At 43.1% G+C, this 13,102-nt stretch overlaps 1 protein-coding gene across 4 annotated transcripts in view; it reads right to left on the bottom strand.

The window, feature by feature from the left end:
- SZT2 (SZT2 subunit of KICSTOR complex) overlaps window positions 1–13,102 on the bottom strand; it is a 140,664-nt gene that overhangs the window by 88,991 nt on the left and 38,571 nt on the right. For all 4 annotated transcript variants that reach the window (XM_083157531.1, XM_083157532.1, XM_083157533.1 and 1 more), the window contains 6 exons: window positions 12,959–13,050; window positions 12,714–12,882; window positions 12,324–12,438; window positions 11,797–11,910; window positions 2,404–2,595; window positions 2,169–2,269 (listed from right to left, as the gene is read on the bottom strand). In XM_083157531.1, coding sequence (XP_083013657.1) covers window positions 2,169–2,269; window positions 2,404–2,595; window positions 11,797–11,910; window positions 12,324–12,438; window positions 12,714–12,882; window positions 12,959–13,050 — 783 coding nt within the window. The remainder of the gene's footprint in view (window positions 1–2,168; window positions 2,270–2,403; window positions 2,596–11,796; window positions 11,911–12,323; window positions 12,439–12,713; window positions 12,883–12,958; window positions 13,051–13,102) is intronic.

The raw sequence follows: 13,102 nt of genomic DNA, 5'->3' as shown, positions 1-13,102 counted from the left end.
AAATCGAACACGGGAAATTGCCAGGGCATGCCCTGCCTCAGACCCCATTTACACTGCAATTCAATCCGGGTTATTCCCGGGTAAGGCCCTTTCACACTGAAAACGGATCAGCCCTGTCTTTCCTTGCTGGTGTCATTAAAAATGGACCTTTGGGCTGTTTGAGATGAGGTCACAAGAAAGGGAAAAGGGAGGGGTGGGTTCTGCTCCCAGCATTGCAGCAAAGATGGCAGACGGAGTAGCTGTGTTTCAGTTTGTGCTGTACTTTTCAGCAATTGAGAGTTTGAAGCAGCTTCTCACCCTGTGCTCCTTGCTTCACACTTGGAGGAGGAGAGCACAATTCTTGGCTAAGAGGTCTAGATCTTGACACCAATATTTGTGCCGAAGGAGAGAGCGTGGTAACGCTGCTGCTGCGCTGCTACATGCGCCCTGTGCGGGTCTCCAGCAGATGACATCATCTGCCAGAGCCGCAGAAGCACCAATCAGCTCTTCGCGCCCCTCTACCCACCAAATAACCCGGATAATGACCATTTACACCACCCTGAGCCCCGGATAAGCCCCGTGTCCGACCCTGAACATTTGCCGGGTCAGATTCCCGGGGAACAGTACCAGTGTTATTTTTTTTCAGCCCATTTACACCATGCCCTGCCCCGGACTGTAGCGGCAATATCCCGGTTCCAACCTCTGGTGTAAAAGGGGTATTTGGAGGGGCATATGGACCTGTCTAACTTTGGTGAGCATTGAGATCGTTTTACAGGCTTTCAACTGGACTCATTTTGACCTCTTCAATTTAATAAAAAGATTCATGCACAGGGCCTAATTCAAAATGGATTGCTAATTATAGAAAAAAGCAGTTGCCTGCAATCAGAAAGTCGCCACCCAGAAACAAACAATAACCTCCCCTGCAAAACTGCAAATGCATCGAATTTGCTAAACATCAAACATCCCTGCCCCCCCCCCCCCTCCGAGTTAGTATAGGGTGTCCACTAATCTGGTAAAGAACAGGCTGGAAGTGGTCATCGTTGACGTCAGAGACCCACCCCCAAAAACTTCTGGGCATGCCTGCGTTTTCTCAAAAACACCCAGAAAACTCCATGTTTCCGCCCCAAATGCTGTCCAACTGACTGCCATGCGTACAGATATGAACTCCAAATTGTGGCCACGTTCGCCCAATGCGAACGATGGGCAGTCGTTCGATAATCAACCAGATTGTTAATTCTCTAATTAGCGATCTACGCTGAAGTCCTGTTCGCATGCTGCACTCTGACGCTACGCTCCCACTTATACACAGCACGCCTCTTACGCCTGTCATTTCCGCAGGAGTCCAGAGAGTGGAGATGTATACCCATGTTCCCTGGGCCGATCTTCTAGATACAACACAAAGGTGTTTTTGAGTTTCCAAACAGGGCTCGGAGATCTTTTATACTAAGATTTTATTGGACGGGGCAGGTTTTAGCAGGAAGCGTGCGTCGACGGACAGCCAAAGCTGAAATAAGCCACCTTCCCTGTGCATTATTTTACTTTGGTCTTGCAGCCTTACATGAAAGATGGAATCAACGGATATCTTTATATAGACGGCCCAAATTACTCTTGTGTGCTAAAAGAGGTCATAACAGAAAGCAATTTTTGCAGGGACACTGATCTGTTCCAAACTTGTTGGGTATGGAGAGAAGGGGCTGCGAAGACAGAGAATGGAGGTAGGATCAGATATGAACTGAGGGTGGGGTGGAGGGTTTGTGGTCTAAAAACTGTCACAGCTCAAAGTGAAAGTACATTACAAAAGCCGTCATTTTGACAGACTTTTGACTAGTGAAAAGGACAATTTTAGGAGTGGTCATTGATGATTCAAGGTGCAAAGGTCATGCTCATAGAATCCGGTGACATAAATGCACGTATGTATTGTGCATTACAGACGTCACATGCAAAAATGACATTTAGCAATTTCCTCAACTGCACGCAGTAAACCCGCCTTATATTTCACAATAAATATTTTGACAGTATCTTTAATTACTTTATAACTGTCAACTCCACATACACATACCGGCATGCTCTCACTACTACCAGCGACAGTAATTATAGAGAACAGTCATGGACAATTTCCTTCCATAGGCCTCATTGTCTTTTACTAATTGCGGCTCATAATAAACGGATTATCGAGGTCATATCGATACCTGTACGGTGCTGGTTGAATTTGAAGGCCCGCGGTGGCTAACATGCGAGGAAGAGGAAGAGTCTGCTGCCTCGGAGGGGATAGCGCTTCTCAAAGATCCCTCTGCAAGTAGACATCATGTTTGAGGTGAAGGGCGGTTGAGAAAGGCAGAAACAAAACAATTAGGTGTCTCGTATAACCCGGTACGGTAATGGGTCGGTAACAGGAGTATGAGACAAAAAGGGCAGTGGACGTACCTCGGGAAAATGAGAATGGAGCTGGATTTCCATCGCGATCCCGCTGTAGGACGTGCTCCATGAAAGTCAGGTGGTCCTGCCCGTCAAGTGGAATCTCCTGATCGTTGAGGTCACTCTGAAGGCAGTGGTGAAATAAGCTGAGGAGCATATCATTGGGCAGAGAGGCCTCCGCCGTCTGGCTCTCGGCCTCCGCTATGGGACAAAAACATAAACTTACAAACATATTCCAGGAGCTCCGCAAAGTGTCACCGACAGGCAGCAGGTGACCGGAGAGACCGGGGTCTATCAATGTATTATATATGTCACAGACCAAGGCCACCACTGAGCGCTCATGGGTAGAATAGGCTTCTAGTGATTGGCTACATTCTTATTTGCATTATACAACTGGCTCCCAATTTAGAATATGATGATTTACAGCAGTGGTTTCCAACCTCGGTCCTCAAGGCACCCTAACAATGCAGGTTTGAATGATATCCATGGTTGAGCACATATGGGTTAATCAAATTGACTGTTATTAAGACAACTGTGCTCAAACATAGATATCCTGTAAACCTGGACTGTTAGGGTGCTTTGAATTGCTAATGTGGCTGGTTCTTTATCACCAGCCCATCAGCTCCTAGCTGTCATTTTTAAACCGTCTAATGTGACAGTTAGGAGAGAATTGGCCAGTGGTAAAGTACCAGCCACATTTATCAGTTCTCCGAGGTTAATAATCTGCCCCACGGTTTGGACATCTCTGATTTGCAACAGGTAATTGGCTTAAGTACATTTATTGGCTTCTGTGCACCAACTAACGGTTCACGGAGTTGTAACAAAGTCGAAAAACAAAAACTTGACTAAAGCTGGGTACGCCCTATATGATAAATTGAACAATCTTTCAATCATTGTATTTCTGCCCATACACACTTGTGAGATATTGCATGCAATCATTAGATTTCGACCACATCTGGCCGATAAATCGAATGGTTGTATGCATTCCTAAAGGGACCATGTGACGCGATGTGCGGGCACGCCATCGAATGTCATGTTGATAGATAGTATGTGCTGCATGTAATATCTATCGAATTGCAGGAGCGATCTCATGTGGTTTTTAACTTGAATGCAATCTGTGGGTGGGGGGCAGAGGGAATGCTTTCGGCGCCTCGGGGAGAGGGGGTCGGAGGGACCACTGATGGCATGGGAGAGGGTGGGCAGAGGGCAAGCAGCAGAGTAGTGTAGTGTTAGAAGTAGCGTTAGCAGGCGGCGGGGGTCAGCGGTGGCGGCAGAATTGTTTAAAACCCCGGGCAGCCGTCTGATTGGCTGAGAGCTCAGCCAATCAGAGGGCTGCCCAGTGTTTTAAACAATTATGCCGGCACCTCTAACCCCCACCGCCCGCTAGAGCTACTACTAGCTCTACGCTACAAAGCTGCCCTCTGCCCGCCCTCTTCCAGCACCCGATGACATCTCAAGATGGCATGTGACATTGGGCCTTATTCTAGTTCACACTTTCTGACAAAATCCTTCTTAGATGGACAAAACCATGTGCACTGCGGGTGGGGCAGATGTAACGTGCAGAGAGAATTAGATTTGGGTGGGGTTTTACTTCAAAGTGAGATCTATATTGCAGTGTAAAAATAAAGCAGCCAGTATTTACCCTGCACAGAAACAAAATAACTCACCCAAATCTAATTCTCTCTGCACATTTTACATCTGCCCCCCCCTGCAGTGCACATGGTTTTGTCCATCTAAGAAGGATTTTGTCAGAAAGCGTGAACTAGAATAAGGCCCATTGTGTGCTGAAAGGGAGCAATCTTTGCACAACAAGATGCAATCGGATTCGATGGACCTTGATGTCGCATCGAATCCGATCTCATAAGTGTATAGGTAGCATGTAGTGTTTACCGCCATTTCATCGTTTCAGGAAGGGGGCGATGTGTTGTACTGGGTCAGATGTGGTTGCCGTTGCTTACTTGGAAGTATGAGTGATATCACTGTATGGTGATGCAGCAGGAGGAGTCTGTTACAAGCTGCAGTAGCCATCTGACCTGCATCAGATCGCTCACTCACCCATTGCAGAAACTAGGAAATCTCGCTCCTACAAGGAAAATCCCTGCGGTTTCATCCCTCCCCCTAATAGTGACACCCTCCGCTTTCACAAACGGAGGCCACTGCCCCAAAACACCTTCAGACTGTCAATCACTGACTGTCTGATGCTGGGTTGTTTGCTACATCACAGGACCAGTTTGCAGACGACTCCTGCTGCACTACTGCTCCCACCTGCGTACACAATGTCAATGCCTGGTTCTAAAGGTGACACACGGGTCATCTCTCCTAACTACCATCCAAGCCAGTGACTAGACCCCTCCAGAGTGGCATTCCTACTTGCATTAACAGAGTAGCAATCTCCCAGCTTAGGAGTGTGGCATGGGTACACATTAGTGATATCAGGGTATCTAGTATATAGCACATCAATTGGTAAATCTGATATATTTTTTTTTTCCATAGCGGATCCTTTCTACATTACCAATTATTTGTAGTTTTCCATGGCGTTCTTTAGTTTGGGGCAGCGTGGATGGTGTAATGGTTACTGCCTCACAGCGCTGAGGTCATGGGTTCCATATTCACCATGGCCCTAACTGTATGGAGTTTGTATATTCTCCCTGTACTTGCGTGGGTTTCCTCTGGGTACTCCGGTTTCCTCCCACAATCCAAAAATATACTGGTAGGTTAATTGGCTTCCAACAAAATTAACCCTAGAATGTCTGTGTGTGTGTACATGTGGTAGGGAATATAGATTGTAAGCTCCACTGGGGCAGGGTCGATTAAGCAGCGCTGAGTTTACAATGAAAGAAATTAACCAATTAGCAATGAATTGATAATTTTTATATAGCAAATAGATTAATAATACATACAGTCACATATAATATAACATAATAAAAAAAGATAAAAATATATAAAATTCTCACTCTCGGATTGGATCAGGATCTGGGGTGGCCAATGTCCAATGGAATGTCAGTCCAAATGGAGAGTGCACTTAACCATATATTATTCTGCTGTATTGGGGAAACAAAAATTCAGGTGTTTTGTTGGGAGGAAATCCACCGATCCTCTCTATTGGTGCGGATAGATGTTGATACCGCTGGAGGAATTGATGGAAGAGTGTCCAGGTTATATCCCCAGGGATTCCTCTGTTGGTTAGATGGAAAACTTCCTTTAGCTCTGGCCCAGTTTGAAAACCTCCTAATGGTGGTGGAGGAGTCACAGTAGATGTTTATAAAGGAGAGTGGGCATCTATTCTCCAATCTTGACTGAATTTAGGAGGGGGGGGCAGGACTCTCTAACAGGTGGCTGGGATGGTAGTCTGCTCACCCGGAGAGATGCACTGCCAATAACCCCAGTCACTATTGATGGAGACGGCCAAGTTCTCAGTGAGGTACACTGATCTCGACAGGTGGCAGGGGATGGCGTGGCTCACCTGGAGTTGAGTGTACTGGAAGGAATCCCGGAGGGGAATTTAAGATGAAAGTTCCCAATTGGAAGCAGCAGTGGACTGAGAGTGGTTGGAGGTCCAATCTGATGAGAGTGAGAGGCTGCACCTAACGCGTTTCGCCACTAGCTTGTGGCTTTTTCAAAGGTGGCTTCTAGTATGGTAGCTAGGGGTATATATACCCATGGTGATAGGTAGCCAATCAACAATCAATTAAAACAATAAACCTCAAAAATCACAATTTCAATTTATAGTGATGAAGTAGGAGACAAACATATTAATTCAATCTGAACATTGGTAAAAAATATTTATTAATAACACAGAGATTCAGAAAAAAAGGGAAAATAAGATATGGCAAATAAGGGTACTTCCGGTTTGGAGGTCACATGACCGCACTTAATAAGTATTGGATACGTGGGAAAATAGCAATAATAGCTATCCCAGTATATGTGGCAGGGAGTGCGGGTCATAGATTGTTTATAGATCTAATTATAAGTATAAAGATCTTATCTTAAGGGCTGAAAGCGTTAGATTAACGTAGGTGGAACGCATATGCGTTCCACCAGTCGGAGATAGCTTCCTGCTTCCGCCGGATATTGTTCCTATTGTATAGGACAGCGTTTGGCTGCGTGTCACGTGACACAGTCACGTGACTCCGGGGAAGGAAGCAGGGAGATAGTGACGTTCTGTACCTGCGTCCCAGTTGTCCGGGTAACGCTGTGTACAAACGTCCCTGTATATGTTAAGTCACTTCCGGGGGGTGTATTATTTGCCCAATTCATGAGTCACTGTGGCGGGGCGTGGTTGCATCGTTCGTAGCGCCACATGTGACCTACTGGTTTGTTTTTGTGCAACCAACTTTATTGTTAAATACATTATTGACACTGTCAATTGTGGCTGTTTCTTTAATGCCAATAACGATATTATTTTCTATTGGAGGTAAGGAAGAGTTATATTATCGGCCAAAATAGATACAGGTATGGTTAGTTGCATGGATATAGAACAGGAAATAGTATCTTTATCAAAATGTGAAATATAAATAATAATATTATTAAATTAAAAAAGCCCATACATTGTATACATATATAATAAATGATAAACTCGAATGATATTCATTCATTATACATAAAGATGTACAGTCAAAAAAATCCATTTGTAAATTTATATTCAGAATGATTGGACCTAATTTATATTGCAGTGTTAAGGGAATATAAATGTGATATTTGGGTGAGGACACATGTTGCTGTCCTCCACTTATTAATCAATTGGAGATTATGATCACTTCATAATTATATTTCATATATACAACAGAAGAGCAGACAGAAACAATGTTTCTTGATTCACAGAACTATATTCAGTTCCATTGCCTCGTTGAGGCCTCTGGGGTGTAGACAGTCAATTTTAAATGTCCAACATTCCTCTAAAAAACTTAATGACACGGAATTAAGACTGCTCCAAAAGGGACTTAAGTTTTCACCCTACTCGGAGGCAAATATTTTTGACCTTTATGTTGAACTCAATCGCTTTATAAGAACTTTATGTAGACAGAGGCATTTTGCCAATAAAACTCTAACACGGAATGCAGAAGCAGCCAACCCAATTTTACTCGATTCAGGGGATCAAACCTCCCTTGACATTTTAGCCGAATTATGGTCAGAGAATCACATCAGTCCTAAGAAAATCTATGATATAGATAAAACCAAACTTAAACGTAAGTCAGATTTCTATCCTATTAAAGCAAAAGGGACCAACGTAGAATCCTTTTATAAAACTACGTTGGAAGACTTTAAGACACTCTGTCTCTCCAACAAAAAGAAATCTGAAATAAATGGTATAAAAAACAACAAACAACAATTAAAAAAGAACAAGAAGAGAGGCAACCTGAATAAGTGGGAGCAGATAGCCCTTAAGAACCTTACTAAAGACAATTCTATTGTGTTTAAAGAAGCAGACAAAGGCGGGGGTCTCGTGATCCAAAATCGTACGGATTACGTGAATGAGGCCACCCGCCAACTGTCTAACGAGAAATTCTACATCAAATTGCACTGTAATCCTACTCAGGAATTTGCCACCGAACTCAGGTTGCTTCTCGACCAGGCGGTTGTGGATCTTGCCATCACCAAGGAAGAACTTCAATTTTTATTTAACCCTTACCCCACGGTACCCATCTACTATCACTTACCCAAAATCCACAAAAACCTCACTTCCCCACCAGGTCGCCCTATTATTTCAGGTGTTCACTCCCTTACTTCCAACCTTTCACAGTTTGTTGATTTTTACCTACAACCACGTGTTTCCACTTTGACTTCGCACATTAAGGACACTACTCATTTTTTGAATTTATTACAAAATATTATTTGGAAAGACACTTATTCATTTATTACCCTGGATGTGGAGAGTCTCTATTCGAATATACCACACGATCTAGGTATTCAGTGTATACAAAAGAGACTCCGAAATGATGACGATCTCCCAGTGGAAATGCAGAAATTCCTCACTGATTCTATTACTTTCATTTTGAAACACAATTATTTTTTATTCTTGGACACTTTTTACTTACAAGTCATGGGGACGGCCATGGGGACCAGGTTCGCGCCTAGTTACGCCAATCTATACATGGGGGACCTGGAAGAACAACTAATTTGGGGATCTGACTTTGGCGCGAACCTGGTCCTCTATGGCCGTTACATCGACGATCTATTTATTATTTGGGACGGGGACACTACCTCTATTCACTCTTTTGTTTCTCACTTGAATTCCAACACTTTTAATTTATCCTTTACCTTTACCCATCACCTCTCCACTATTGATTTTTTGGATATCACAGTGGAAGTTGTTGATGGCAAGATCCACACCTCCAATTACCAAAAATCGGTTAACACCAACTCATATTTAAATTATAAGAGTGCCCACCACCCGATGTGGATAAAAAACATCCCAAAGGGCCAAATGCTCCGACTCAGACGGAATTGTTCCCGTCTGGAGACATTTGACACCCAGGCCTCAAATTTGATGGAAGCTTTCCATACATGTGGATACCCCAAACAGTTAGTAGAGGGGGCTTACAGATCCACAAGAGAAAGGAACAGAATGTCCCTTCTACAAAATAAAATTAAAATATCTAATACAGAAAATAGAGATATTGCTTTCATATCCACATTTAACAATCAGTATCAAGATATACAAAAAATCATCCGTAAAAATTATGACATTCTCAAACAGGATAAAATATTAAAAGACATACTGCCCACAGATCCTTGTTTCATTTTTCGAAAAAACAAATCTTTGAAAAACCTACTTGCCCCAAGTTTTCTTAAGACTATTGATGCCGATGTTAACACATCTAACCAAAATTCCAGTTGGTTGAAACAACAACATGTGGGGTGTTTCAAATGTGGGAAGACCAGATGTATCACCTGTGGGTATATTACCAACAGACTGACTACTGTCCAGTTACCACATGAATCACTCAACATTAGGGGTTTCATCAACTGTGAGACATCTTATGTCATATATATGTTGTCCTGCAGTTGTAACTTGAGATATGTGGGTAGGACCACTAGACCCCTCAAGATTCGGTTCCTGGAACACCGCAGGAACATCTTGAGGGGCTATCAGCTACACAGTGTCTCCAGACATTTTGGAGAAAAAAACAATAATGATCCAACCTGCCTAAAATTAATTGGTTTGGAGAACATACCCCCGACCAAACGCGGTGGGGATAGATACCGTGCTCTCTGCAAGCAAGAAATATACTGGACATTTAAAATTGACTGTCTACACCCCAGAGGCCTCAACGAGGCAATGGAACTGAATATAGTTCTGTGAATCAAGAAACATTATTTCTGTCTGCTCTTCTGTTGTATATATGAAATATAATTATGAAGTGATCATAATCTCCAATTGATTAATAAGTGGAGGACAGCAACATGTGTCCTCACCCAAATATCACATTTATATTCCCTTAACACTGCAATATAAATTAGGTCCAATCATTCTGAATATAAATTTACAAATGGATTTTTTTGACTGTACATCTTTATGTATAATGAATGAATATCATTTGAGTTTATCATTTATTATATATGTATACAATGTATGGGCTTTTTTAATTTAATAATATTATTATTTATATTTCACATTTTGATAAAGATACTATTTCCTGTTCTATATCCATGCAACTAACCATACCTGTATCTATTTTGGCCGATAATATAACTCTTCCTTACCTCCAATAGAAAATAATATCGTTATTGGCATTAAAGAAACAGCCACAATTGACAGTGTCAATAATGTATTTAACAATAAAGTTGGTTGCACAAAAACAAACCAGTAGGTCACATGTGGCGCTACGAACGATGCAACCACGCCCCGCCACAGTGACTCATGAATTGGGCAAATAATACACCCCCCGGAAGTGACTTAACATATACAGGGACGTTTGTACACAGCGTTACCCGGACAACTGGGACGCAGGTACAGAACGTCACTATCTCCCTGCTTCCTTCCCCGGAGTCACGTGACTGTGTCACGTGACACGCAGCCAAACGCTGTCCTATACAATAGGAACAATATCCGGCGGAAGCAGGAAGCTATCTCCGACTGGTGGAACGCATATGCGTTCCACCTACGTTAATCTAACGCTTTCAGCCCTTAAGATAAGATCTTTATACTTATAATTAGATCTATAAACAATCTATGACCCGCACTCCCTGCCACATATACTGGGATAGCTATTATTGCTATTTTCCCACGTATCCAATACTTATTAAGTGCGGTCATGTGACCTCCAAACCGGAAGTACCCTTATTTGCCATATCTTATTTTCCCTTTTTTTCTGAATCTCTGTGTTATTAATAAATATTTTTTACCAATGTTCAGATTGAATTAATATGTTTGTCTCCTACTTCATCACTATAAATTGAAATTGTGATTGAGGTTTATTGTTTTAATTGATTGTTGATTGGTTACCTATCACCATGGGTATATATACCCCTAGCTACCATACTAGAAGCCACCTTTGAAAAAGCCACAAGCTAGTGGCGAAACGCGTTAGGTGCAGCCTCTCACTCTCATCAGATTGGACCTCCAACCACTCTCAGTCCACTGCTGCTTCCAATTGGGAACTTTCATCTTAAATTCCCCTCCGGGATTCCTTCCAGTACACTCAACTCCAGGTGAGCCACGCCATCCCCTGCCACCTGTCGAGATCAGTGTACCTCACTGAGAACTTGGCCGTCTCCATCAATAGTGACTGGGGTTATTGGCAGTGCATCTCTCCGGGTGAGCAGACTACCATCCCAGCCACCTGTTAGAGAGTCCTGCCCCCCCCTCCTAAATTCAGTCAAGATTGGAGAATAGATGCCCACTCTCCTTTATAAACATCTACTGTGACTCCTCCACCACCATTAGGAGGTTTTCAAACTGGGCCAGAGCTAAAGGAAGTTTTCCATCTAACCAACAGAGGAATCCCTGGGGATATAACCTGGACACTCTTCCATCAATGTATGTATTATTAATCTATTTGCTATATAAAAATTATCAATTCATTGCTAATTGGTTAATTTCTTTCATTGTAAACTCAGCGCTGCTTAATCGACCCTTCTTTTGTTTGCAAGTATCTTTGTAAAACCACCCGCAGGGAGTGACTTCCCCTGCACCCCAGCAGCTGCTAGGAGACACATCACACACTATAGGCGCCCTTATTGCTCTCTGGTGGAGCATATTTTTCTTTTTTCCACTGGGGCAGGGACTGATGTAAATGAAGAAATGTTCTCTGTAAAGCGCTGCAGAATATGCGTGCGCTATATAAATAACTGGTAATAAATAATAAATAATGAGTCAATTATGCAAACAAGATAAAAATAGCCTCTCACCCACATTACGTGCATTCGAAATGACATTGCAAGTAAGTGCTCTCTCATTACCTCTACTCAGTGTCAGGAAGAACATCTCAATCTGTTGGCATTTAGGCAGCAGTTTCATCAATCCGAACTGAAACGGGACCTCCAGAATACACAGGCCGCTGCTGTCTGGGGGGTCTGCAAGAGAGAGATGTATTACAGGGATCTGGTGCTACTCCGCCAACGTTCCTGTAGAACACATAAGGCAGGCATGTCCAAACTATGGCCCTCCAGCTGTTGTGAAACTACACATCCCATCATGCATTGCAATAGATTTAGCATTCCCTAATAGCAAATCTGTAGAAAGGGATGATGGGAATTGTAGTTTCACAACAGCTGGAGGGCCATAGTTTGGACATGCCTGACATAAGGAAATGAAGAGACGAGTGGACCTTGTGAATGTCAATCCAAATCGGTAACCAGCGACCACCAGCTTTTGGGGAACTACAAGCCAGACAAAGCCATGCTAATTGCAGCAAGACAAAAGCTGTAGAATCCTGCACACCCTCCTGTTCCCAGTTATCGAATAGGCATTGACTAAAATGTCTTACCTGGACTCTCAGTTTTAGTCAGGGTGGGGGAGCTGCCATCTTTGTTTTGGCAGAGCTGTACGATGTATTCAAATGTTAGCATGACGTTGATGCAGCTCTGATCACGGGGGAATAGCTGCATGAGATAGGAGTTATATGTCACTAGATAATGGGGAAATATATATATACATATATACAGTAATAAAGGTTACATTTCATACTATGCCCTCCATTGATGCAGAGTAAAAACAAGCTATTTCACATCCCCAATGACATCATATGCATTGCTATTGGTGACGCTGCAAACCTGTTCCACCCAATTAAAACTTCACAAACAAGTGATGCTGCAGGTCAGAGTTCAGTCGTGCCCCGATGACATCACACAGACCCTGTATGTTTCTAGGTACTCACTGCTTGGGGAATCTCAGAGTACGTAAGGCCTTGTAGGTGTTTCCAACTCTCGCAGGTCCCCATAACGCTGCCAATCTGTGGTTCCACCCAACACTCAGACACCAAGTGCAACTCTGTGTCCTGTTCTATGGCTTCCACCTCCGTGTCGTTGTCCTCATCCGTGGAGAAGCTGTAGCGGTAAAAGTGGGTAGATGTACCAGGGCACTGATCAGAGCGGGGAGGTAGATAAGGAAATGATGACCTACCTGTCTTTGGTAGAGGTCACGTGCGGAGGAAAGAGAATGTACTGGATGATACAGCTGTGCTTCTCTATACTGCCCTCACCTATAGAATCACTCTGCAAAGAATAGAAGACAATCTTGTAGAAGGAGAACAGTAGAATACAAGGG

The sequence above is a fragment of the Crinia signifera genome, chromosome 8 (assembly GCF_055691185.1).
Source record: "Crinia signifera chromosome 8, ASM5569118v1, whole genome shotgun sequence".
Lineage (NCBI taxonomy): Eukaryota > Metazoa > Chordata > Amphibia > Anura > Myobatrachidae > Crinia > Crinia signifera.
The sequence above is the reverse complement of the archived record's forward strand: the minus strand, read 5'-3'. Positions and strand labels throughout refer to the sequence as shown.